Source organism: Ochotona princeps, chromosome 6 (genome assembly GCF_030435755.1).
Source record: "Ochotona princeps isolate mOchPri1 chromosome 6, mOchPri1.hap1, whole genome shotgun sequence".
Taxonomy (NCBI): Eukaryota; Metazoa; Chordata; class Mammalia; order Lagomorpha; family Ochotonidae; genus Ochotona; species Ochotona princeps.
The window spans coordinates 37,450,857-37,477,996 of NC_080837.1; the positions used below are offsets into that span (position 1 = coordinate 37,450,857).

Here is a 27,140-nt window from a genome sequence, read left to right on the forward strand (position 1 = left end):
AAAGGTCTCTGGGAACATCTTTGGTATTTCCTAGAGCACAAACCTGGACTCTGCCATCATGGCTGATGCTTGATAAAGGAGCTGCGTCTGGTGGTCTGTGTTGAACCCTCGTGCATATGCCACATTATCTAGAACATCACTGCCAGACAGGCCATACCTAGAAGAGACAAGAGAACACTTTCATGCTATATATGAACTCAGATGAGGAATTCCTCTCTAGCACGTCAACGACTGGGATGCTGAAGGAGGCAGGGGTAAGGACAGAGGTTTCAAGGCCACAGAATCTGACTTCTGGTGTCTCGGGAAGTTTAGAGAACTACAGAGAAAGGTAACAGTGGCGACTGCTTTGGAGTAGACCTGCCTGACAAGATTTCAGTACATAAGTTACATCTGTCCTCTTAGGAGTCCTAAGCTAGAATGAAAATGTCCCTAATAAGGATACAATATACTACAGGAAAATTCCAAGACAACAATGACTGAATTCAAACATTAACAAAAAAACAATCACTCAGTTTAGTAAATCAAGGAATAAAATCTATAAAAACAGCAAGCAGTAAGAAATCAAGAAAGTAAACATCCTTTGCAAGCTTTCCTTGTTACTTGAGTGGTAGGATTATATAGAATGTGAGATTAAATGACACCAGAATAAAATTCATCTTATGCCTCAATCTGCTACAGTTGTATTTAAAATAGACAAACCAGAGCCCAGCATGTTAGCCTAGTGGCTTAAGTCCTCACCTTGCATGCGCTGGGTTACCAAATGGCCACCAGTTTGTATCCTGGCTGCTCCACTTCCCATCCAGCTCCCTGCTTATGGTTTGGGAAAGCAGCAGAGGATGGCCCAAAACCTTGGGACCCTGCACCCATGTGGGAGACCCAGAAGAAGCTCCTGGCTTTGGATAGGCTCAGCTCTGACCATTGCGGTAACTCGGGGAGCGAAAAAGCAGATGGTATGTCTTCCTCTCTGTCTCTCTGACTTTCCAATAAAAAAAACCTTTTTTTTAAAAGATTCATTTTTTTTTTTTTTATTGCAAAGTCAGATATAGAAAGAGGAGGAAAGAGAGGAAGATCTACTCTCCAATGATTCACTCCCCAGGTGACTGTAACGGCTGGAGCTGAGCCAATCCGAAGCCAGGAGCCAGGAGCTTCCTGCAGGTCTCCCACGTGGGTACAGGGTCCCAAGGCTCTGGGTTGCCCTCGACTGCTTTCCCAGGCCACAAGCAGGGAGTTGGAAAGGAAGTGGAGCAGCCAGGAAACAAACTGGTGCCCATGGGGTAACTCAGTACATGCATCACCTTGGGGAGTAAATCACCACAGAAGATCTTCCTCTTGTCTTTCTTCTTCCCTGTTTATCTGACTTTCCAATCAAAATAAATAAATCTTTTTTTTTTTTTAAAGATTTTATTATTATTGGAAAGCCGATATACAGAGAGGAGGAGAGACAGAGAGGAAGATCTTCCATCCGATGTTTCACTCCCCAAGTGAGCCGCAACGGGCCGGTACGCGCTGATCCGATGCCAGGAACCTGGAACCTCTTCCGGGTCTCCCACGCGGGTGCAGGGTCCCAAAGCTTTGGGCCGTCCTCGACTGCTTTCCCAGGCCACAAGCAGGGAGCTGGATGGGAAGTGGAGCTGCCGGGATTAGAACCGGCGCCCATATGGGATCCCGGGGCGTTCAAGGCAAGGACTTTTAGCCTCTAGGCCACACCGCCGGGCCCTAAATCTTTTTGTTTTAAAGATTTATTTATTTTTGTTGGAAAGTCAGATAAACAGAAGGAGAGACAGAGAGGAAGATCTTCCGTCTGATGATTCACTCCTCAAGTGACCGCAATGGCTGGTGCTGTGCCGATCTGAGCCAGGAGCCAGGAACCTCCTCTGGGTCTCCCACATGGGTGCAGGGTCCCAAAGCTTTGGGCCATCTTTGACTGCTTTCCCAGGCCTCAAGCAGAGAGCTGGATGGGAAGTGGAGCCTCCAGGATTAGAACCGGCGCCCATTTGGGATCCCGGGGTGTTCAGGGCGAGGACTTTAGCCACTAGGCCATCACCACTGGGCCCTAAATAAATCTTAAAAACAAAAAGTTTGTGCCTCTCAAATAGATGTGTGTCTCCCTCTTCTGTACTGCCAAACACCACTGGACCTTGCTAGGGTGCTTGTGAAGAACTGCTTTGAAGGGACGGCGCGTCTCCTTTGGCCTCTGGATCCACGTGGGAGACCCACAAGAAGTGCCTGGCTCCTGGCTCTGGATCAGCTCAGCTGTGGCCATTGCACCCATTTAGGGAATGAACCAGTGGATAGAAGACCTTTTTCTATTTCCTTTCTTTGTAAAATCTGCCTTTGAAATTAAAAAAAAAAAAATCAGTAATTCTTAAAAAAAAAAAATCTTTGAAATCTGAACTACTTTTACTCATTACAAATCCTTCAGGACAAAGAATGAGCCTTTCTACCTGCCTAGTATATAACTAGTAAATTCTAAATAAATGTTGCCGACTACAGCTTTTTCCCACCAAGAGTGATGTATCATCTCTCTAATGTAAGTAACGTTTGCACACTAATGTTACCTAAAGGGGTTGCCTGCAATACAGCATCCTGTTTTGGTGCTGGTTAAAATCCTAGCTTTTCAATCTTGGTTGAGCTCGCCGATATGGACCTGGGGAAAAACAACAGTGGAGGATAGTGCAAGTCCTTGAACCCTGGCACCCGCATGGGAGATGGGGAAGAAGCTCCTGGGTTCAGACTGGCTCAGCGCTGGCCACTGTAGCACCTTGGGGAGTGAACCAGCAGACAGACTTTTTATTCTCTGTCTCTCCTTCTCTCTGCAACTCTGCCTTTCAGATAAAAGCAAAATAAGACACAAAACTTTGCTGTCTAAAGGGGACACAGATTTTCTTCTATAACTTTAACTTCTCACATTTCTAAAAAATGCAATGAAATATACAAAGGTATTTCAAAAAGTTTAAACCAAATGGAATAAAAATTTCCTGAATTTTTTTAAACGATTCTTTTTATTTGAAAGGTAAATTTTATAGAGAAGGAGAGCAAGAGGTCCTCCATCTACTCATTCCCCAGATGGCCACAACAGTCAGAGCTGAGCTGACCCAAAGCCAACAGCTCCTTACCAGCCTCCCATACGGGTGAGGGGTCTGAGGCTTTGGGCTATTCTCCACTACTCGCCCAGGCTATAAGTTAGAGAGCTGAATCGCCAGTGGAGCAGTTGGGCCTTGGATTGGCACCAATATGTGATGTCGGCATGGTAGGTGAAGGACCAAGGACCAGCTTACAGTGCCACCGCACCGGCCCTGTGTGTGTTTTCTGAAGGCCCCTCATGTAACTCTGCGATGTGGAGTAACAGAAGAGACAAGCGTTAGGAGAGTAACCCAGGGAATTGCTAGAGTGACAACGTATTGCCACATCATTTAATAACCTACCTCTCTGCCACGGCTAGCAGCCGTTCTGGCCTAAAGGTACCTTCGGTATCAATGTACATGGCCTTTCCTTCACCTCCACCCCGGTCAATGGGAAGCTAGAGAACAAAAAGAATAGTGGAAATGAACACTGTATTCTGATATAGCTGACCAAGTTTTTTGGAAGCTAAGTTCTTCCACCTTTAATATGATTAAGGGGGAAAAAGTTAAACTTAAAAAAATTGTTAGGAGCTATTCCCTTCTGACAGAAATACAGCTGGAAGCAAATACAAAACTCCTCTTGTCTCACAGAACACAAAGCTAATTACTGTCTTGTCAGATTGTTAGAAATATTGTCCAAGGTATGTGACAGCATTCTATAACTGCGTGTCAGTATAAGACTGAAGAGGATGAACAGTTGAAAAGTCACTTATCTTGGCTTGAATCGAAAAGAGCTGTGCTGTGGTGCAGTAGGCTAAGCCTTGATCTGTGGTATCAGCATCCTATATGGGCACTCGTTTGAGTCCCAGCTGCTCTGCTTCTGAGCCAGCTCCCTGCTGATGGCCTTGAAAGCAGCAGCAAATGGTCCCAAACCTTGGACCCTGAACCCATGAGGGAGACCTGGAAGAAGCTTCCAAGTCTAGGAGCCAGGAACCTCCTCCAGGTCTCCCTTGAGGGTGCAGGGTTCCAAGGCTTTGGACCATCCTCTTATGCTTTCCCAGGCCACAAGCAGGGAGCTGAAGGGGAAGGTGAGCAGCTGGGACATGAATTGGCAGCCATGTGGGATCCCGGAGTGTGCAAGGTGAGGATTTAGCCACAGATCCATCGCACCAATCCCTCAAAAAAATTATTATTATTATTTTTTAAAGATTTATTTTATTTTTATTACAAAGTCAGGTATACTGAGAGGAGGAGAGATAGAAAGGAAGTGGAGCTGCCGGGATTAGAACCAGCAGCCATATGGGATCAAGGCGAGGACCTTAGCCACTAGGCCACGCTGCAGAGCCAAAACAACAAAAAAAATTATTTTTCTAAAAAAATATTCTTTTTAGGGTCTGGCACAACAGCGTAGCGGTTAAAGTCCTTGCCTTGAACAAGTTGGGACCTCATATGGACGGCGGTTCTAATCCCGACGGCTCCACTTCCCATCCAGCTCCCTGCTTGTGGCCTGGGAAAGCAGTCGAGGATGGCCCAAAGCCTTGGGACCTTCCACCTGCGTGGGAGACCCAGAGGAGGTTCCTGGCTCTTGGCTCTGAGTTGGCTCAGCTCCAGTTGTTGCAACTGCTTGGGGAGTGAACCATTGGATAGAAGATCTTCCTCTCTGTTTCTCCTCCTCTCTGTGTATCTGACTTTCAAATAAAAATAAATAAATCTTAAAAAAAATTATTCTTTTTAAAGAAAAAGTAGAACTTAATGTACATTGTCTCTGAATTTTAAAATTGCTCTAGCACACTGAGTAAATGTAAACCTTTGTATTCTAACAGTGTCCCTTAGTGTGCACTCAGCAGTGCCCATTCCTCTTAGTTATATTTAACCCATTAGAACTCCTGACATATAGTGGGAATTTTACTGTATTAACTTGGTAAAATCTGCACAATGAGAGCAGATAATACTTAGGGCTAAGGAGCAACCGGTTGTTCCAGCTTAGAATGGTAAAAAAACAAGGTCTTACATTTTTAACGAATTAAAAATTATTTTCCCAGAAAAAAATCAATTATCTATTATTCAGTCACCTGCAAATTACTTATTATTTTAATAGAAAGACTGTGTTTAATCACTTATTGGCTTTTGGGCTAAGATCAAGTATAGAAAGGTTATGTTTATCTGAGTAGAACTGCTTTTAGTTTATTGCTGAAAGGCACTAACTACTTAATAAACATTCCCAGGCTAGGGAATGTTCTGTGTGTGTAACTGTAGTCAGTGATTTGCAGAGTTGCCATGCCGACTATGGATGGTGAGTACTACATTCTAAATATTTACTCCACACAAATCCCTGTCAAAACAACATGGGAAACATGTTTTTATTCAAAAAGATCACATTTCCTGTTAAATGACCCATGTCGGATTCCTATTAGGAACAACCCATTTTCCTGTAGTCATCGCATTGCCCATGGTGCCCCGGTAATAGCTACGGCTTATCTCCACTTTGCCTCAATGCCTCCTCCCTTATTATCCCCAAAGTTTCCTTGCGCTTCTTTCCCTCTGCTCCCAACCCCAGCCCTCCACACACTTTCTCCAATTTTTTTTTTTTAAATGAGGAAGCAGTGATTGTTTAGGACTACTTGATAATGAAATCCTAATTTGGCTATATCACTACCCACATGGCAACATTTTAGTCTACCAACAAGAAAGAGGGTGGTGCAGCATGATGGTGCAGGATGCATGTGAATCCTCCGCCCACAATGCTGCATTCCTTATAAGCACCAGTTCATATCCTGCTGGTCTGCTTCCGCTCCAGCTTTATAATTACGGCCTGGAAAAAGCAGCAGAAGAGGGTAAATCGTTGGGCCCCTGTACCCACATGGAAGAGTCAGAAGAAGCTCCTGGCTTAGCTCTGGTTACTGGGGCCATCTGGGGAGTGAACCAAAGGATGGAACACCTCTCCCTGAATCTCTTTTTTCTCTGTAAATCAGCCTTTTAAATAAAAATAAATCTTAAAAAAAATTTATCAAATGAAACACTAAAACAAATGAAAAGGTAAAAGATAAAAATAAAACCAGGAGATAGAGGTCAGCATTGTGGCACAGGCACTCTGCCGACATCCCACTTGGTTTCCACTTCCAATCTAGATCCTGGTGCCTGGAAAGCAGCAGAGCATGGCTCTGTGTTCAGGACCCTGCACTACCATGGGCGACCTGGCTTCAGCCTGGGTCATTTGGGGAATGAATCAGCAGATCGAAGATATCTCCTTCTCTTTGAAATAAATCAAATAAATACACACACACACACACACACACACATATTTTTAATTAACAATAATAAAATGTAAAATAAAAGGAGAAATTTTCATTCATAAAAGACTCAGGTTAAGTTCTTGGCTTCAGAAGTACAACACCAGATTACACTGATAGAATAAGCCAATGAAAGGAAAAGAGATTAATTCCTTCATCATAACCTAAGATAAGAGTACATGGGTATAAATGCAGATGGAATATATATATATTTGATGTGACAAGCAGCTTAGGTCACTGGCTGATAAGTGAAAAGTAGCATGAAGGTTTGAGGAGGAAGAATAAAATATGAGACAGTTCTGAGTAGGAATACATACCTATATAGAGATACTCCACAGATTTTCTAGGTTGTACTGAATGTCAATCTAAAGTCTTATCTTGAGTTTAAAGTGAAGTTAGTCATTTTGGTTAGATTTTTGAGTGTGGGCACTAAAGAAAGAGTTTATCTCAGGTTGGCATCTCTCCAAGAAGGTATGTGAATTACGGTATCTTCAGTCCCTTACGAAGTATTTTTTAAAGCTTTTATCTTATTTATTTGGAAGGCAGAGTTACAAAAAAAAAGGGGTGGGGGGAACTGGTCTTCCATTGGCTGGTTTATTCCCCAAATGGCTGTAATGGCCAGGGCTGAGCCAGGCTAAAGTCAGTAGCTTCTTCCAGGACTACCAATGTGGGTCAGGGGCTCTAGCAGTTCAGCTCTCTCTGCAGTTTTCCCAGGTACATTGCCAGGAAGCTGGATATGAAGCGGAACAGTGGAGACGACTTTGCTACTACCCATATGGGATGCTGGGCTTAACTCACTGTGCCACAGCACAGGACCTAGAATTGACTTTCATGATGAGTCAAAACCTAGACTAAAGAAGAAAGCAGTTAAAGGCCAGAGATTTCCATTATATGGTAAGGCATATTTGAAGTGAATGATCTTGAAGGTTCTATGATGTGGAAGAATTCTACAGCAGGAGTTTATTAATAATTTCATGTACATCCTAACAGGGTTACAAACAAGAATCAGCTAGTTCTAGCTGGTTTGCTTAGTCAGGGCCCTCAGCAGCTCACCTGGCATGTAACAGCCAGCGTGTGACAAATTTGGGTCTTCCCAGTTCGAAATTCTCCAAACATCTCAGTGATGGATCCAGTCTCAATTCCACCTAAAACAGCAGTAAGAAAAAAAATCTCATAATGCAACACAAACAACATAGAAACTGAAATAACAGCAATGTTCTTAGAATTTATCAGCAAGATGCATATAAAATTCAGAAGTGAACTTTCTAACAAGCAATAATTTTCTAAAATCTTATTTTGAAATAATTACAATTTATAGAAAGCTACAGAGAAATGTATAGGACAATTCCCTTTGCACATTCCTCATCTAGTTTCCCCCATATTAACATCTTGCCTGACTACAGTAGAGCAGTGTTACTTGAACACTGAAATTGGCATAACCCAGGGATTATTAGCATTTCTCTAGTTACACACTCATTTGATAAATATATATAGTTCTATGCCATTCTATCCTATTTGCGGCTTCATATAACTAGCACCACAACCAGTGTATAGAACTGCACTGCTAAAGTTTGAATAGGATTTTGACCTTCCACTCCTACTGATACTGAAACTCCAAAGTCATAAGTGGAAGTCATAGGTCACGGGGAGATTGTTCCCTGGGAAGGTAATAGGCCTGTGCTATGGCGACTGAGATGCTTGCTGACAGAATCCTGAATCCGAGTGCCTGTGTCAGGTCCCAGCTTGGATTCTTGCTTACAAGCACCGTGCAAGTTAGCAGGTGATGAGTCAAGTACTTGGGTCCTCCCTTCCCATGTGAGAGAGCCAAAATTCCCATTCCAGATGTTTCCCTTTGGCTGGCCCAGACCTGCCTGGAGAGTAAAGCAGCAGATGAAAGAAGCCTATCTCTCTCTCTTTTTAAAGATGTATTTATTTTTTATTGCAAAGTCAGATACATAGAGAGAGGAAGAGAGACAGAGAGGAAGATCTTCCATCTGATGATACACTCCCCAAGTGACTGCAATGGCTGGAGCTGAACCAATCCAAAGCCAGGAGCCTCTTCTGGATCTCTCGCTCAGGTGCAGGGTCCCAAGGCTTTGGGCTGTCCTCGACTGCTTTCCCAGGCCACAAGCAGGGAGCTGGATGGGAAGCGGGACCACTGGGATTAGAACCAGCGCCCACATGGGATCCAAGCACATTCAAAGTGAAGACTTTAGCCACTAGGCCACGGTGCCAAGCCCTTCTTTCTCTTTCTTATAAAGGAGCCCAAGGGCCCGGCCACCCACTCTTCTTCTGGTTCTTCATACGATTCTTCCACGTACGCTTTACTGTTGCCAGCTGCTGCCCTCAAGATGCCAAACCAATAAACCCATTTCATCTTTAGATTGAACCTCCAAAAACTGGGGTGAAATTTTTTTCTTGCATACCTCAGGTACTTTGCAGTAGTATTGAAAAACTAATACCATCACAAGCCAGTAAGCAGCCATTGAAAAGTTAAAAATAGTAAGTGGTCAAAGGAGGAACAAAAGGAGGGTTAACATTATTGTTATTATTTTTTAAAGATCTATTTTATTTTTATTACAAAGTCAGATATACTGAGAGGAGGAGAGATAGAGAGGAAGTGGAGCTGCTGGGATTAGAACCAGCAGCCATATGGGATCAAGGTGAGGACCTTAGCCACTAGGCCACGCTGCCGAGCCCTAACGTTATTTTTTAAAAGACTTACAGGAATGGGCATTGTGGCAAAGCCACAGTTGCTTCACTTCTCACCCAGCTCCCTGCTAATGTGCCAGGAAAAGTAGCAGAAAATGGCCCGCATACCCACATGAGACTCAAAGCCCCAGATCCTGGCTTCAGCCTACTCAATCCTGGCTGTTGTGGCCATGAACCAGAATAAGAAAGATCTTTCTCTTTACTCTGCTTCACCCTGTCACTCTGACTGAAATAAATCTTCTGAAAAAGAGACTTTATTTAACTTATCTGAATAGTAGAGTGATGGAGAGGGACAGATAGACAAGCAGATTTCTGGTCACTAGCTCCCTTCCCAAATGCCAATAGTTAGGGTGGGCCAGGCTGAAGCCAGGAGTCTGGAATCCATTTGGATTTCCCACATGGGAGGCAAGGACCCAAGCAGTTGGGCCACTCTTTGCCATCATTCTAGGCACACTAACGTGGAGTTGGACTGGATGTACAATAGCTGGGACTTGAACCAGCACTAGAATGTAGGATGCTGGCAACACAGGCAGTAATTTTTTTTTTTTTTTAAATTATTGGAAAGTTGGATATACAGAGAGGAGGAGAGACAGATTCACTCCCCAAGTGAGCCACAACGGGCCAGTACACGCCAATCCGATGCCGGGACCAGGAACCTCTTCCGGGTCTCCCACGTGGGTGCAGGGTCCCAAAGCTTTGGGCCGTCCTTGGCTGCTTTCCCAGGCCACAAGCAGGGAGCTGGATGGGAAGTGCAGCTGCCGGGATCAGAACCGGCGCCCATATGGGATCCCGGGGCTTTCAAGGCGAGGACTTTGGCCGCTAGGCCACGCCGCCGGGCCCACAGGCAGTAATTTAACCTGTGTTGCCACACTGTCAGCCTCTAACGCTCAAAATTGATTCATAAGCCCATACTGTTTTATACCCTGAAGGTGGAGAAAATGTGAATGCATCAGGAACCAAAACTAACTTTATAACAATTAGGTCAGTAATGCTTTCGAAATTTCAAAAACTATAGTTTTCCTCAGAGTCCTAAAAATTATTATGTAATACACAATAGTATTCAGACAGAATACTGTAATTCACACATTGTTTTAACCTTATAGTAGTTACCATTATAGTTATTTCCTTAGGTAGAGGAACTTACTCTGAATACAACATTAAATAGAGATTAAAAATAAGTGGATTTCATAAGTAAGGTGCCGCCTGCATAATCTTACTACTGACTTCACTGTGGATACTTTGTTCCCTGCTACTCCTGCCTATCCTGAATCTCTGACTCAAATATGTTAGTTTGGTTCTGTGACCTACACACATTTATAGCTGACATTCACAATGCATGATAAGGAATTAACATACCTTGAAGCAGTTTGTCCAGCTCTTTGGAGCCAGTGGTAATCTGTATAATCTCCGATCGTCTTTGGTGGAATTCAGTTGCAGTAGTGAAACCCATTGGAACTAATTTAGCTGCCTCAGCCTGAGAAAAATAAAAATGTTATGTCAATAAAACACAGGTTTGATATTCCTCATGTGAAATGCCTGGGATAAGAAGTGTTTCAGATTTTGGAATATCTGCAGACTTCACTGGTTGAGCATCCCTAATCCAAAAACCTGAAATGTTCCAAAATTCAAACCTTTTCAATGTCAGATTAACATTCAAGAAGGTATGGAGCATTTTGGTTTTGGATTTTCTTTTAGGGATGTGCAATCTTTATTAATAAAACAAGAACGAGGGCCCGGCGGCGTGGCCTAGTGGCTAAAGTCCTTGCCTTGAACGTGCCGGGATCCCATATGGGCGCCGGTTCTAATCCCGGCAGCTCCACTTCCCATCCAGCTCCCTGCTTGTGGCCCTGGGAAAGCAGTCAAGGATGGCCCAATGCTTTGGGACCCTGCACCCATGTCGGAGACCCGGAATAGGCTCCTGGTTCCCGGCTTTGGATTGCAACAGCACCGGCTGTTGCGGCTCACTTGGGGAGTGAATCATCGGACGGAAGATCTTCCTCTCTGTCTCTCCTCTCTGTATATCTGACTTTGTAGTAAAAAAAAATAAATCTTAAAAAAAAAAAAAAGAAAACATCCCAAATCCCAGTGTATCACACGAAAATATAAGTTTATAATTATTTCCTGCTAAAAATAAGCAAATTGTATAACTACATACCTACCAAAGGACTAAGTGCATAAAATAAAAAGTAACCTTGAGAATAATGGGTGCTAAATAAACAAATCAGGGCCTCTACACTGACTTGCATCTCATTAGGGTGCTGGTTTGAGTCCCAGCTGTGCCACCTGCAATCCAGTTCCCTGCTAATGTGCTTGGGAATATGGTGCCCATAACAGATGCCAGTGCTCTAGGCTGAAGGTAAGCCTACTACACGATGGTGCTGTTTCCAAAGTAAATCAATCTTAAAAACAACAACAACAGCAAATATCAAACAAAAATCCCGGGCCTGGCGCAGTAGCCTAGTGGCTACAGGTCTCGCCTTGCACGTGTGGGTATTCCATATAGGTGCCTGTTCATACCCTGGCTACCCTGCTTCCCATCCAGCTCCCTGCTGTGGCCTGGGAAAGCAGTCGAGGATGGCCCAGAGCCTTGGGACCCTGCACCCGTGTTGGAGACCCGGAAGAGGCTTCGGATCAGTACAGCTCTGACTATTGCAGCCACTTGATGAGTGAGTCAATGGACAGAAGATCTTCCTCTCTGTCTCTTCTCTCTGTATATTTGACTTTCCAATAAAAAACAAATCTTAAAAGAAAAAAAAAAACATGGGAGTTCTGTGACAGGCACTGGATCTCTGAACATTCAATGTGTCTGACATTAAATACTGAGAGATCTTAGATTGCCCAAGGTATCCTGCAGCAGGATTCTGGCAGTGTTAGGTTACAGTTGTGACCACACCCCCTTTTGTCCACAAACAAGGAGCTCTACCATGCACCACTTGGGTATCACCCTAGCCTCCCACCTCCCTGTTGGACACTGGCCACAGCAGCACAGCACCTGGCCACACACTGAATACATGCCAAGCCACAGAGCCATAGTTTAAAGGCAAAAACGATCAGAGAAGGAAATAGATGCCAAAATAAAAGCAAAAATGTAAGAAACAACAAAGAAAACATTAGAACTCCAAAAAGATACACAATTATTGAGTTTTAGAATGTGAAAATGCCTTAAAATGAATGGAAAACAATGATCACAGGATTAATGAAAAGGACAGAAACAAATCTTTAAGATTAAATTATGGATGAAACTTGCAAAGAGATTGTTATTCTGATGAGTTGAAACAGAAATACTGGAAATGAAGAATTCAAAATGCCAAACAGAAAACACAGTGGAAGCCTCAACAACCTGCTTGGGGAAGTAGAAGAGATAGCTGAGACAGAGGGCAAACCCTGGCGTTATCTCAGCCTGACATAAAACAGTAAGAAAAAATTAGAAAAACTCAAAATACAATTCAAGATATATGGGACATTATCAAGTAACCAACATCCGCATCTTAGGAGTTCTTGAAGGTGTGGAAAGAGTGAATGCATCAGAAGGTTTATTCAGTGAAATGACAGAAGAAATGCGAAGAAAAGGGACATCCCAGGACATCGCATGATCAGAAACAACCTTCACCACAGCACAAACTTTCCACAGATTCTAAAATGTACAAGAGAGAAATGCCAGGTGATCCTCAGAGGATTCCCAGTTAGATTAACAGCTGATTCCTCATCAGAATCCCTCCAGGCCTGGAGGGACTGGAGAGAGACAGTCCAAGTCATAGAGAAAGGAACTGTTAATTTCTTGCTGAACATTGCATTCAGCAAAGCTCTCATTTAAACATGTAGATGAAATAAATGTCTTTGTAAACAAACAGAAGTTGAAAGAATGTGCTGCTACCCACTCAGCCTCATGAAGATGCTGAAGGATGTGCTATGCACAGAAACAGAGAATAATCAGTATAGCGAAAGAATGTGAAGGTAGAGTATTCTAGTACAAACACAAAGGAGGGCCCTGCACAATGGCTTGATTGGCTAATCCTCCCCTTGCAAGCACCAGAATCCCATACGGGTGCTACTTTGTATCCCAGCTGCTCCATTTCCCATCTAGTCCCTTGCTTGTGGCCTGGGAAAGCAGTGGAGGGTGGTTCAAGTTGTTAGAACCCTGCGCTAATGTGGGAGAACCAGAAGTTCCTGATCCTGACCTTAGGTTGGCTCAGCTCCAGCCATTGTAGTCACTTGGAAAAAGAACCAGATAGAAGATCTTTGTCTCTCCTCTCTGCAAATCCGCCTTTCCACTAATATATATATATATGCCAAGAGATTCTAATATATATAAGATATATATCTTAATAATATATATAATATATGATAATATATTATATATCTTAAAAAAATACAGCAGAAATCCAAAGCAAGCAATAAGAGTATTAAAGGAAAAACAGTAGAACCAAGTCATTGTATTTCAATAATCTTGAATGCAAATGTCTCAAGCTTTTCAAAAAAAGCACCAGGCTGAATGAATTAGAAAAAATAAAACCCATCTATTCACTGCCTACTAGAAACGTACTTCACCAGCAAAGATACACACTGACTGAAAGTGAAACACATTCCATACCAACGGAAAAGAAAAATAAGCAGATGTAGACACACAATAAAACACAAAATAAACTTCAACATAAAAACTATTAAAGGAGGAGACCCAGTGTGATAGCCTAATGGCTAAATCCTCGCCTTGCATGTGCCAGGATCCCATATGGGCACCGGTTTGTATGGGCTGCCCCGTTTCCCATCCAGTGCCCTGCTTGTAGCCTGGGAAAGCAGTCCAGAATGGGTCAAGTTCTTGGGACCCTGCACCTGTGTGGGAAGACCTGGAAGAATCTCTTGGCTCTTGGCTGCTGAATGGCTCAGCTCTAGCTGTTGTGGCCACTTTGGGGAGTGAATCAGTGGATAGAAGATCTTTCTCTGTCTTTACTGCTTTCTGTAAATCTGACTTTCCAATAAAAATAAAATCTTAAAAAAGAAAGAAATGAAGAGTACTACATAATGATCAAGGAATCAATTCAAAAGTACTGATTGTAGCAAATCTATATCCACCAATGCCAGGGCACTGGGCTACTTAAAACAGATTTTTAAGGATTTGTTTATTTTCATTGGAAAGGCAGATATACAGAGAGGAGGAAAGACAGAGACAAAGATCTTCCATCCACTTATTCACTCGCCAAGTGGCCGCAACTGTCAGAGCTGAGCCAATCAAAGCCAGAAGCTTCTTCTGGTCTCCAATGAGGATGCAAGGACCCAAGGCTTTGGACCTTCCTCGAATGCTCTCCCAGAACATAGGTAGGAACCTGGAAGGGAAGTGGAGCAGCCAGGATATGAACTGTGCATGTAAAGCGAGGACTCCAGCCACTAGGCTACAGAGCCGTGCCAGGGACCAGAGAACTGCCGAACAGCAGGAATGACTCCATTTTGCTATTTCCTCATTCTGTAATGGTCTTGGAATGCAAAATCCAGTTATCCTTCACCTAGTTTCCTGGTAACCTTTCACCTGTAATTGTTCCCCCAAGACAAGGATTGTCATGGTGACCTCCGTCCTCCCTGGCCCACATCCTGTTGTAAAACTCCCCCACCCCGACCCTTACCTGCTGCTTAAATACTGCCTGAAAAAATAAAGTTTTTGGAGCTTGATCAGACTTCATGTCTTGCTCCCATTCTTTGTGTCTCCTGTCCCCCCCAATCGTTGGTTCTCTCCCCAGGTCTCTGTTGAAGACCTCGCGGGCTGGGGCAGAGCCGGGCCTTTAAAACAATTGTTAACAAATCTTAGAGGAGATATAGACTCCAATACAATAATAATGAAGGATTTCATCCTTGGACAAATCGACTAGACCAAAAACCAACAAAGAAATAAATGGCAGTTAGTCTATTCTACGAACTCAAATGGACATAATGATATCTATAAAAGATTTCATGCCACAGATGCAGAACACACATTTTCATCTCTTCATGGAACCTATTCTAGGACAAATTGCAAGCTCGGCCATAAAACCCTGAAATCAACTCAAGAAATGAGAAAACAGGTAAAAATATGGAACTAAACAATGCATTGCTGAACAGTGGGTCACAAGAGAAAGCAAAAAATATATATATATATATATTCCTGTAAACAACATGACAGCACAACATATAAAAACTTAAGGGAGGGCCCGGCAGCGTGGCCTAGTGGCTAAAGTCCTCGCCTTGAACACACCGGGATCCCATATGGGCGCCGGTTCTAATCCCGGCAGCTCCACTTCCCATCCAGCTCCCTGCTTGCCGTTGCACTCACTTGGAGAGTGAACCATCAGACGGAATATCTTCTTCTCTGTATATCTGACTTTGTAATAAAAATAAATAAATCTTAAAAAAAAAAACTTATGGGATACAGTAAAAGCAGAGTTAAGAGGGAATTTGATAGCAGTTAGAACCCATAATAAAAAAAATCAGAAAGGCATCAAATAAATGACTTACTGATATATCTCAAGAATTGCAAAAACAAGTCAAAACTAAAATTAGTAGAATGAAATAATACAGAAAATAATCACAATTGAAACAATATACATAAGATCAGTTAATTGAACAGCAGACTTTTAAACAAATATAAACAAAACTGATATACCATTAGTGCAGTTACAAAAAAAAAAAAAAGGAGAGGGGAAAGACACAAATCGGGAAAATATAATAGCACAGATATAAAAAGAATCACCAGGAATTAATACAAGCAGCTCTATGCCAACAGACTTAGAAGAAATGGACAGATTTGTGGACATATACAATATACTTAAATTGAGTTAAGATGACATAGATAACCTAAATAGACCAGGAACTAACACTGAGACTGAATCAGTAATAAAATACCCTCGGAACAAAGAAAAGCTTAGACCACACAGATGGCTTCACTGTTGAATTTGTTCTTAAGAGATTTATTTTTATTGGACCAGAAGATTTACAGAAAGAAGGAGAGAACAATCTTCCATCTGCTGGTTCACTCCCCAAGTAGCTGCAACAGCCTTAGCTGAGCCAGTCCAAAGCCATGAGCTAGGAGATTCTTCTGGGTCCCTCATGCCAGTACAGGGTCCCAAGGCTTTGGGCCGTCCTCTACTGCTTTCCCAGGTCACAAGCAGGGAGCTGGATGGGAATTGGAGCAGCTGGGACACGAACTAGTGCCATATGGGTTCCTGGCGTTTGGAGGTACAGGATCAGTTAGATGAGCCATTGTACTGGCCCCCAGTGTTGAACGCTAACAAACTTTCAAAGAACTAATTCTCTCCACAGGAGAACTAAAGAACTAGTAAAACACTATTGGGGGACTGGTACAGTAGCCTAGTGGCCAAAGTCCTTGCCTTGCATGCATTAGAATCCATAAGGACACCAGTTCATATCCTGGTTTCTCCACTCCCCTTCCAGCTCCTTGCTTGTGGCCTGGGAAATCAGTAGAGGACGGCCCAAAGCCTTGAGACTCTGCCCTTGTATAGAAGACTCGGGAGAAGCTCCTGGCTTTGGATTGGGTCAGCTCTGGCCGTTATATCCATTGGGAGTGAACCAGTGGACAGATGATTTTTCTGTCTTTCCTTCTCTGTAAATCTAACTTTCCAATAAAAATAAATAAATCTTTTTTTTTTTAAATTGGCAAAGGACATAAACAATCTTTTTAAAAAAGATTTATTTTTATTGCAAAGTCATATATATATAGAGAGAGGAGGAGAGACAAATATCCCCTGTCCGATGATTCACTCTCCAAGTGACGACAACGGCTGGAGCTGAGCGGACCCAAAGCCAGGAGCTCTTCCAGGTCTCACACATGGGTGCAGGGTCCCAAGGCTTTGGGCCATCCTCGACTGCTTTGCCAGGCCACAAGCAGGGAGCTGGATGGGAAGCGGGGTCACTGGGACCAGAACTGGTGCCCCATGGGATCCTGGTGTGTGCAAGGTGAAGACTTTAGCCATTAGGCTACACACTATGCCCATAACTTGAATTTAGAAAGAAAATGTGGATTGTGTGATGAATTTTAAATGGCCAACAGACATGAAAAAATGCTCAGGATCACTAGTCATTAGAGAAATGCAAATGAAAACCACAATGAGGTTTCACATTACCCCATTTAGAGTGTCTGTCATCTGCAAATCAAAACATTTCAAAATAGATCTGTCATATAAGCCAGCCATCCCACCCCTGAGAATTTATCCAAATACAGTGAAATCAGCATGAACGAATGAACCTGAACCTCCATACAGATTGTACAAAATTTGTAACAAAAAAGATTATTAAATCATTCCCTCATATTTAGTTACAGCAGTAAAATTACTGCTAGTTAAAAATAAGCATATAATTTAAAATCACAACCTTTCTGGGCCCGGCGGCGTGGCCTAGCGGCTAAAGTCCTTGCCTTGAAAGCCCCGGGATCCCATATGGGCACCGGTTCTAATCCCGGCAGCTCCACTTCCCATCCAGCTCCCTGCTTGTGGCCTGGGAAAGCAGTCGAGGACAGCCCAATGCATTGGGACTCTGCACCCGCGTGGGAGACCTGGAAGAGGTTCCTGGTTCCCGGCTTCAGATCGGCGTGCACCGGCCGTTGCGGCTCACTTGGGGAGTGAATCATCGGACGGAAGATCTTCCTCTCTGTCTCTCCTCCTCTCTGTATATCTGAGTTTGTAATAAAAATAAATCTTAAAAAAAAAAATAAGCATATAATTTAAAATCACAACCTTTCTGGGCCCGGCGGCATGGCCTAGTGGCTAAAGTCCTTGGCTTGAACACGCCGGAATCCCATATGGGTGCCGGTTCTAATCTCAGCAGCCCCACTTCCCATCCAGCTCCCTGTTTGTGGCCTGGGAAAGCAGTCAAGGACGGCCCAAAACCTTGTGACCCTGCACCTGTTTGGGAGACCCAAAAGAAGTTCCTGGCTCCGGATCGGCTTTGTGGTCACTTGGGGAGTGTATCATCGGACAGAAGATCTTCCTCTCTGCCTCCCCTCCTCTCTGTATATCTGACTTTGCAATAAAAATAAATCGCTAAAAAAATAAATCTTTAAAACCCCTTCACTGTTGAAATCTTGCCTATGGTAGATAAAAGGAAGCCTAAACAATATAGGATATCCATATGCAAGCAACAATCCCTACTAACATGCCTAGGAAAGCAGTGGAAGATGGCTCAAGTGCCTCTGCCCCTGGACCCACATGGGAGACCCGGAAGGTCAAGGCTACTGGGTTTGGACCAGCCGAGCTCTGGCCAGTTCAGCCATTCGGGGATTGAACCAGCAGATAGATCTCCATGTCTCTCCTCTCCAACTCTGATTTTCAAATTAAAATAAATAAGCATTTAAAAATATGTTGATGTGCACCTTAGGAGACAACTGATGATGGCCCAAGTAGTTGGGTCCCTGCCACACCTGTGGGAAACCCGGACTGAATTTCCAGACCCAAGATTGGTGTGATCCAGTCTCAACTATTGTGGGCATTTGGGGTGCATGTCAGAGGACAGATCTGTCTCTTGATCTTTGTCTCTCTCTGCCTCTCAAATAAAATAGAAACACAGAAACTTTAGAAAACTACAGCAAAAATAAAAACTGCTCATATTCTTATCATTCGAAAACAATGCTAATATCTTACTATATTTCTCCCATGTACTATCTTTACATAAATTTTCTAGTATGCAGGACCGGCACGACAGCGTAGCGGCTAAAGTCCTCGCTTTGAACACCCCGGAATCCCATATGGGCACCGGTTCTAATCCTGGCAGCTCCACTTCCCATCCAGCTCCCTGCCTGTGGCCTGGGAAAGCAGTCGAGGATGGCCCAAAGCCTTGGGACCCTGCACCCACGTGGGAGACCTGGAAGAGGTTCTTGGCTCCTGGCTTCAGACTGGCTCAGCTCCAGCCGTTGTGGTCACTTGGGGAGTGAACCATGGGACGGAAGATCCTCCTCTCTGTCTCTTCTCCTCTCTGTATATCTGACTTTGATAAAAAAATAAATAAATCTTTTAAAAAATAATAAATAAAAATTTTCTAATATGCGCATGCTAAAAAGCAAAAATTACAGTGTGAGCATTTAGCTTAATGTTTAAGGTGGCCTCAATTCCACATCTAAGTACGTGGGTTCAATTCCCACCTCTGGATCCCAGCTCTAGCTTCTATCTGAGGTCATAGTAATTAGGTTTGTGCCACTCATGTGGAAGAGCTGCATTTGTAGTTCCAGGTTACTAGCTTCAGCCCTGATCCAGTCCTCACTGCTTTAGGCATTTGGGGAATGAATTCAGCAGGAATTTAGCTTAGGCTTGGTTAAGATACCAGCGCCAGCATTAGAGTGCCCAGCTTTGGTTCTTGGCTGCCTTGATCCCATGCAGATCCTGGGCGGCAGCAGCAATGCTGATGTGCACTGCATTGCTGCCCCCACGGGAGACCTAGGTTCAGTTCCTGGCTTGAGCCCAGCCCAGCCCCAACCCCAGTGGGTACTTGGGGATACATCAACAGACAGGAGCTTTATCTCAGTTTCTCAAGTAAAAAATAAATGGATGAAAACAAGCAAAAATCACACGTCTGTCACAAATGTTTGTGGACACTTTATCAGTAAATACCCTATTTTAATGACTGTATTAAGTAGTTCTAAGATACAGATTATAATATAAAAAAAGTGAAAGTATAAACCAGTGACTGCTGGAAATAGTATAAACTGACCGTTAATTTTACACTTATCTCAAATTCTATAACAATAAAATTCATGGAACAATGGATTTAGGCAAGGAGGCATATACAAAATAAGAAAATTATTTTGTCAAACAAGGTGACCAGCTAATGAGGAAGATCACCTTTTGCTATGCCCTTTTGTACTGTACCTCCTGTGCTTCCCTAGATTACATAAACTGTACTCACCAGAATTTTATCAGCTTTTGCTTCGCTAATTCCTTTAATATTTATCAGCTCTTTCTTTGGTGCATAGGCAACAGCTTCCACAGTATGAAATCCAGCTTCTTCCAATTTCTTCACATCATTGGCATTTATCCCACATTGCTGTAAATAAAGAAATCCAGGGATAAATTGGAGATTTGGCTGTATCATCTTTATAACATGGCTCCCATGTACTTTACCTACATAACAAAGTATCTCAAGAACTGTATTTGTGTAACAGTTCTAAGAAGTGCACCTTCATAATAAATTATTAAAACAGTAGTTCAAAACTAGCACTATGTCACTTACATTAAAGTGAATTTCTATCAGGAATTGGGAAGATACTGGTTACTGGGGTCCTAAGGGCCACTTGAAGCCAGTGTCTTCCCACCTGCTTTGTACATTGAAAACACACACACACACACACACACACACCCTGGTGTTTTTTACAGTATTTTAAGATGTACAGATAAAAGAGCTCCAGAGCTGAGGGGAGTACTATTCAGGTATCCCTTTTGGTCAAATAATAATTAAAATGCTATGCTGTAACCACTGACGCCGACAATGGTGAGGGGCTGGCATTGTAAAGTCAGCTACCTGCAATGCCAGCATCCCATGCGGGTAACAGTTTTGTCCCATATCCAATCCAGCTTCCTGCTAAAGCACCTGGGAAAAGTAGAAGATGGTCCACATGTTTGAGCCCCTGCCACCCTGATGGAAGATTCAGAAGGCAGAGTGCTGGCCGGTGCAGCCATCTAGGAAGTGAACCAGTGGGTGGAAGAGCTGTCTCTCCCTCTTTCTGAAACTAACTTTCTAATAAATAAACCAATCTTATAAAAAGAATGGCAGGAGCTGGCATGGTGGCATAGCAAGTTGATCCTCACCATTGCACTGGAACCATAAGGGTACCAACTTCTGCCCTGGTTTCTCCAGTTCTGATCCAGCTGTCTGCTAATAGCTTAAGAAAGCAGCTGAGAGGGCCCGGCAGCATGGCCTAGTGGCTAAAGTCCTCGCTTTGAACACCCCGGGATCCCATATGGGCACCGGTTCTAATCCTAGCAGCTCCACTTCCCATCCAGCTCCCTGCTTGTGGCCCTAGGAAGGCAGTCGAGGACGGCCCAATGCATTGGGACACTGCACCCATGTGGGAGACCTGGAAGAGGTTCCTGCTTCCCGGCATCGGATCAGTGTAGCACCAGCTGTTGCGCTCACTTGGGGAGTGAATCATCGGACGGAAGATCTTCCTCTCTGTATAGCTGACTTTGTAATTAAAAAAAAAAAAAAAAAAAAAGCAGCTGAGGATGACCAAAGGTCCTGGGCTCCCTGTATTCACTTGGGATACCCAGAAGAAGCTCCTGTCTCCCAGCTTCGGACCAGCCCAGGTCTCGCTGTAGCAGTCATTTGGGGAGCGAACCAACAGATGCAAGATCTGTCTCTCCTGCTCTCTCTCTAATTTTGACTTTCAAGTAAAATAAATAAGTCTTAAAATCTATTCGGTAATGTGACCTAAGGCTGGAAATAGGCCCGGTTGGGGAGTTAAGGGGACACCCTAGCTGGGTTGAGGTTCTCACTAAGGAACACACGGGCTGGAATGGGGGCTGCGTTCTGATCAGGATATGGCTGTAGTCTCCCTTGGCAAAAGTGTGGACTGGGACTGGATGCACCAACCTGGGCCAGACTCCAATACTGTCTGGTGTTCTGGAGGACCAGGGTAGATGTGGGACTGACTAGGCTAGGTCTCAACCCCTACTGAGCCATGTGTGAGCTGTATGTGGGTATGGATGAGCTGTGGCTGGGCTGAAACATCCAACAGCAAGAACCAGATTGGGTTGAAGGCCAGTCAGGAAAAGCCACTGTTCCTGCTAGGATGGGAGGTGAAATGAGTAGGGCTGGCTCATGGATACCCTGGTATGCGCAAAATCTGGCATTGGGAGAATTCCTGATGGAGGAGCCTGGGCAACCCCTCTGGCAGGCCACAGACCCGGCAGGTAAGCGCAAGAAGCACGATAGGAAACAGCCCAGAACAGGCTATGGAAATTATCCCACTGGCATACATTTGGCATGGGTTGGGGACAGACCAGGATGAACCTGTCCACATCACCCACTGGCGAATTAGAGCACCAGAATAGAGTGTGGGTTGGGTCAGGTTCAGTTGTGACACATACGAGTGCACATTAAGGAATGCCAAGGTGAGATGAGCCATACCAGATGTGGTTGCAGCGCCCAAACAGCACATGTGACAATCGGGGGAGGAACAAAGCCGACAGGGTAATGTGGGCTCCCCTGCTGGACAGCCACTCCCATTGGAAAGCGTGAGTTGGGATGGAGGCAGACCAGACTAGGTAGGGCTACAACACCTGTGGGCCTCATGTGAGCTAGATAAAGGAAGGGCCAGGGTGGGCTGACTGTTCCGACTGGTGCAAGCAAAAATTAGAGTGGGTGAGGGATGGTAGGGCTTAGCCATAGCATCAGCTGGCAGAGGCTGGCACTGGGAGCTAATTCTGTCAAGTCAAATGCCAGAACCACCTGGATAGTGCATAATCCGGGAGTGGGAGTGGCCTAGTAGGAAGATAGTGGGCACCTCCCTCTTGGGTTACCCCTCTCACTGGAGAGCACGAAAACCAGGACAGCGGCAGGGGTGGCTAGACAGAAAGGCACCTGCCAGTACGTGTGTGGGCTGGATAGTAGGTTGGCTGGGTTGAACTAGGCTTCAATGCCCACTGACATATACGAGAGCTAAATGGGATGTGGGACAGACTGAACAACCCTGAGGTACATACTGGCAAGCATGGGAACCAGGGTACGGTGCAGAATTGGTGGGGGTTATGGGTTCGCCCCAACCAGGCTGTAGCTCCCACTGGTTTACATGAGGATCGAGTATGAAGTGGGTAGGATCGAGCTGGACTACAACACCCATTGGTTCACTTGGAAGACAGAGCTGGAACCAGGACTGACCCTGGCAGTAGCAACAACCAGCATGTACATAAGCTGATGCGGGCGACGGACGATGTCAGACCAAGTATTGGTAAACTCACACAAGAATCAGGTTTGGGATTATCTCAGTTGAAATTTCTTGGGAAATCCCTCCAACTGAACTGCTGATCTCAGAACCTCAATCATGAAGAGACTATGTCAGCCAGTGGACTCTGAATAGGTTACAATCCAGAACTGTTGAACTATCAAAACTGCTTGAGCAGGACCCTCGGAGTGTGCCTCACATCGGGGACCTGGGATGGGTGGGAGGCTGGGACGGGCTTCTCCCTTTGTTTCTCCCCTGACCCCAGATACAGGGGAAAAAATAATACTAGTGTGGAAACAATGGTATTACCCACTTTCATCCTGTAACCCTTGACCCTGTGCACCTTAACCAACTAAGATTATTAAAAATTAAATTAAAAAATAAATCTATTTGGTAACTTACAGAGCCCTGCAGCTTCACTGCAGGAGATCGGAGAAACGCACAAAAGGAGACCTAAAAACCCAGCCTTTCGGGCCCGGCGGCGTGGCCTAGCGGCTAAAGTCCTCACCTTGAAAGCCCCGGGATCCCATATGGGCACCGGTTCTAATCCCGGCAGCTCCACTTCCCATCCAGCTCCCTGCTTGTGGCCTGGGAATGCATTTGAGGACAGTCCAAAGCATTGGGACCCTGCACCCGCGTGGGAGACCCGGAAGAGGTTCCTGGTTCCCAGCTTTGGATCGGAGCAGCACCAGCCGTTGCGCTCACTTGGGGAGTGAATCATTGGACGGAAGATCTTCCTCTCTGTCTCTCCTCCTCCTCTCTGTGTATCTGACTTTGAAATAAAAATAAATAAATCTTTAAAAAAAAAACCCCAGCCTTTCTCTGCATCCTCCACCTTCTTCAAGCCCAAGTTTGCTGCACTTGCTCCAGGCCCTTTGTATGACAGGCAGAAATAGTGCAGGGCCCCAGCTATGCGGTGTGATGATCCCAGGTAACGTTCAAACCTGGAGCTTGCCTCTTACAGCTTACATCATGTCCAGCCATTCTTCCTTCCTGTGATAGCTGCTTCACTAGGAACTCACTAGGAACTTCAGCAGAGAACTTGGTCAGTGGAGGCATGCTGCTCCCCTCTGTGCCCTGCGTAAATGATCCAAGCTACAGTAATCCCTTAGAAATTTCAGACTCCATGGACCATATCAATCAGTGGACCACCTCATCGAGCGAAACTGGCAGTGACTCATAACTGGAGAACTATTAACTCCACTTGAGCACATATCTCAGAGCATGCCCCACATCCGGGACTTGGGGTGGGCGGGAAACCGGGTGGGGCTTCTCCCTCAATATCCCCTTTTACCTCAGATACATGATGGAAACAATATGGACATAATAGCATTGCCCACCTCCCTATCCCCCTGAACCTTTTTTTTTTTTTTTTTTTCTTTTTCTTGATTTTCCTTCAACTATAGTTAACTATGTAAAGATTGTCAACAACAATACAATAAAATGGATTATAAAAAAAAAAATAAAAAAAAATAAATACACCTTTAAAATAGGTAGATAATTAAGTATTAAATAAATAAATAAACACATAAACAAACTAATACAAAAAAGAAATTTCAGACTCCAAAGAGCATGAAGACTCAACCATAGGATTCTAAGCCTTATTTTCTGATAATTCAGCTCTGGGAAAGGAAAAGGGCAAAGAAGGAACAAAATCATTGACAAGAAAGATCTGGCCCTGTGCTTAACCATGATCAAGTCTTTACAGGACCCCTGACGATTTCATTTGGGTCTTGAGTTAGTAGTAAACCTACGTTTATACAAAGATGTGACATATCCTATTAGGAAGAAGAACCAGCGGATCAATGTAACTCAAATTTGGCAAGCAAGGACATACCTCTAACCGTGAAATAGGTTGTGGGCCAAAGCTTTCTTCTTCCACTGAAGTATCAGCATTTGCTTCCAGTTGCATCTGCATAGCCATCGCTGAAAAACATTGAAGCCGTTGGCATAAATAGAACGCCAGGTGTGATAAGGACAAAACTACAGGGCTGTGGCACAAAGGGTTAAGCTGCTATGACCCCGGGTTCCTGCTTCTGTGCCTGGGAAGACAGTGGATGATGATCCAAGTATCTGGGCCCTGCCACTCACACGGGAGACCTGGATGGAGTTCTGGGCTTCATTGTGGCTATTTGGGGAGTGAACCAGCAGATGGAAAATCTCTTTCTCCATCTTGGCTTCTCCCACTCTTTCAAAAAAAAGAAAGAAAAGAAAAAAACACAAAGTTAACTTTTAAAAAGATATTATTTGTTTATTTGTAAGCAGAGTTACACAGAAAGAAGAAAAGATAGAGACACATCTTCCAGCCACTGGTTCAGTCCCTAAATGGCCTTGACAGCCTGGGCGGGGCCAGTCTGAAGCCAAGTCGGGAACTTCTGGGTTTCCTACATGGGGCCGAAACACTTCTACCATCTTCTGCTGCTTTCCCATCTCACCAGCAGAGAGCTGGATCAGAAGTAAAGCAACTGGATCTCAAGCTGGAACCAATATGGGATAAGAGGTGTCACAGGCAGCAGCTTTACCAGCTATGCCACAAAGCCAGCCCCTACAAAGTCAACTTTCAGCACATCTCTCAAGTATACCTGATCCTCCCTGTGATGCTTGCATTGGTTATCCAATCAACGGCAGATTTAAAGGATTTCATGATGAAAATGATTGTTTCCATAATGAAGATACATGACTTTTTTAGGTCACTATTTCCCAAACAATACAGCCAACCCATTTATATAACATTAACATTGTATAAGATATTATAAACAATCCAGAGGTGGTTTAAAGTGGATGAGAGGGTGCATGTACATATACAAATAGTTTTCATTTTACACTAGGAGCTGGAGCATCTACAGATTTTGGTGATCAAAGAGTATAGACGACCCAATTCCTGAAGAGTATAGAGGATGACGATACTTGATAAACTCTTGGTCTAATCATTGACCTTTTTACGGCAAGCAAAACAAACCTCTCTAGAGATCTCTTCTCCATCTATCTAGTTAGTTATATCCGAAAGACTTTCTAGAAGAGCCAGGACTATTCTGCTTCTTAAAGATGCATACCTTGGGCCCAGTGCAATGGCTTAATTAGCTAATCCTCTCCCTTCGAGCACCAAGATCCCATATGGGCACTGGTTCATGTCCCAGCAGCCGTGCTTCCCATCCAGCTCCCTGATTGTGGCCTGGAAAGCATTGGAGGACGGCCCAAAGTCTTGGGACCCTGTACCCTCATGGGAGACCCAGAAGAGGCTCCGGGCTTCTGGCATCAGATCAGCTCAGTTACAGCCATTGCAGCCATTTGGGGAATAAAACAGTGGATGAAAGCTTTTTCTCTGTAAATCTGCCTTTCAAAGAAAAATAAATAAATCTTAAAAAAAAAAAAGATAATGATGCATACCTTAATTAGACTAATCACATCTTCTATTTTGTTGCTTTACATTGTGACCAGGCATTATGTATTTTTCAATACCTTATCTACATATCACCTCTGGAAAATAACCCAGCCTTGCCTAATAGGTGTTAGCACAGATAAAGAGAAGGCAACTGATGGGCTTAATGGCTTAATGGCTACCACTTGTCATTCATAAGCTCCAAGGACAAATTAGCTGTGGCTACTTTGGAAAGCATGCACACTAGTGACTGTACCCTTCTCTTTCCACCACAGAAAGCCAAAACTCTTTCCATTAAATCTCTACTCCCAACTGAACAAACACATGAGATTATTTTGTAGGCACTCCCTTTTCAATATGTACAATCCTTACCAGAACTTACTCTAAACTTCAAGAATATGTACCGGTTTTCTAGAAGAAAGCCAGTGTAACTTGTTGGATTTCGGTCATTAGACAATTTGCTCTTATTCTAGCCAATCCGAACATATCTCTTTCTGCGTATAGCTCAAATTGCTGTCAGCCTATTTCCACTGGCATACCACTGTTAAAGAGCCATGCCCCCTCCCTCGGGCATGGCAGCCTAGCTGCTAAAGTCCTTGCATGTGCTGGGATCCCACATGGAGCTGCTTCTAATCTCAGCTGCTCCATTTCCTTTCCAGTTCCCTGCTTATTGCTTGGGAAAGCAGTCCAGGACAGGACAAAGCTTTGTGACCCTTCACCTGTGTTGAAGACTCAGAAGATCCTAGCTCCTGGCTTCGGAGCTAACTTCCAGCCGTTGCAACTATTGG

At 44.1% G+C, this 27,140-nt stretch overlaps 1 protein-coding gene across 1 annotated transcript in view; it reads right to left on the reverse strand.

Moving 5' to 3' along the window:
* The window catches only part of RAD51 (RAD51 recombinase), a 33,861-nt gene that overhangs the window by 2,654 nt on the left and 4,067 nt on the right, over positions 1-27,140 (reverse strand). Inside the window, exons 2-7 of the mRNA XM_058666079.1 lie at positions 24,811-24,899; positions 19,940-20,077; positions 10,421-10,538; positions 7,406-7,497; positions 3,426-3,520; positions 44-157 (exon numbers count right to left, since the gene is read on the reverse strand). Of these exons, the coding sequence (XP_058522062.1) occupies positions 44-157; positions 3,426-3,520; positions 7,406-7,497; positions 10,421-10,538; positions 19,940-20,077; positions 24,811-24,897 (644 nt within the window). The 5' untranslated portion in view covers positions 24,898-24,899. The remainder of the gene's footprint in view (positions 1-43; positions 158-3,425; positions 3,521-7,405; positions 7,498-10,420; positions 10,539-19,939; positions 20,078-24,810; positions 24,900-27,140) is intronic.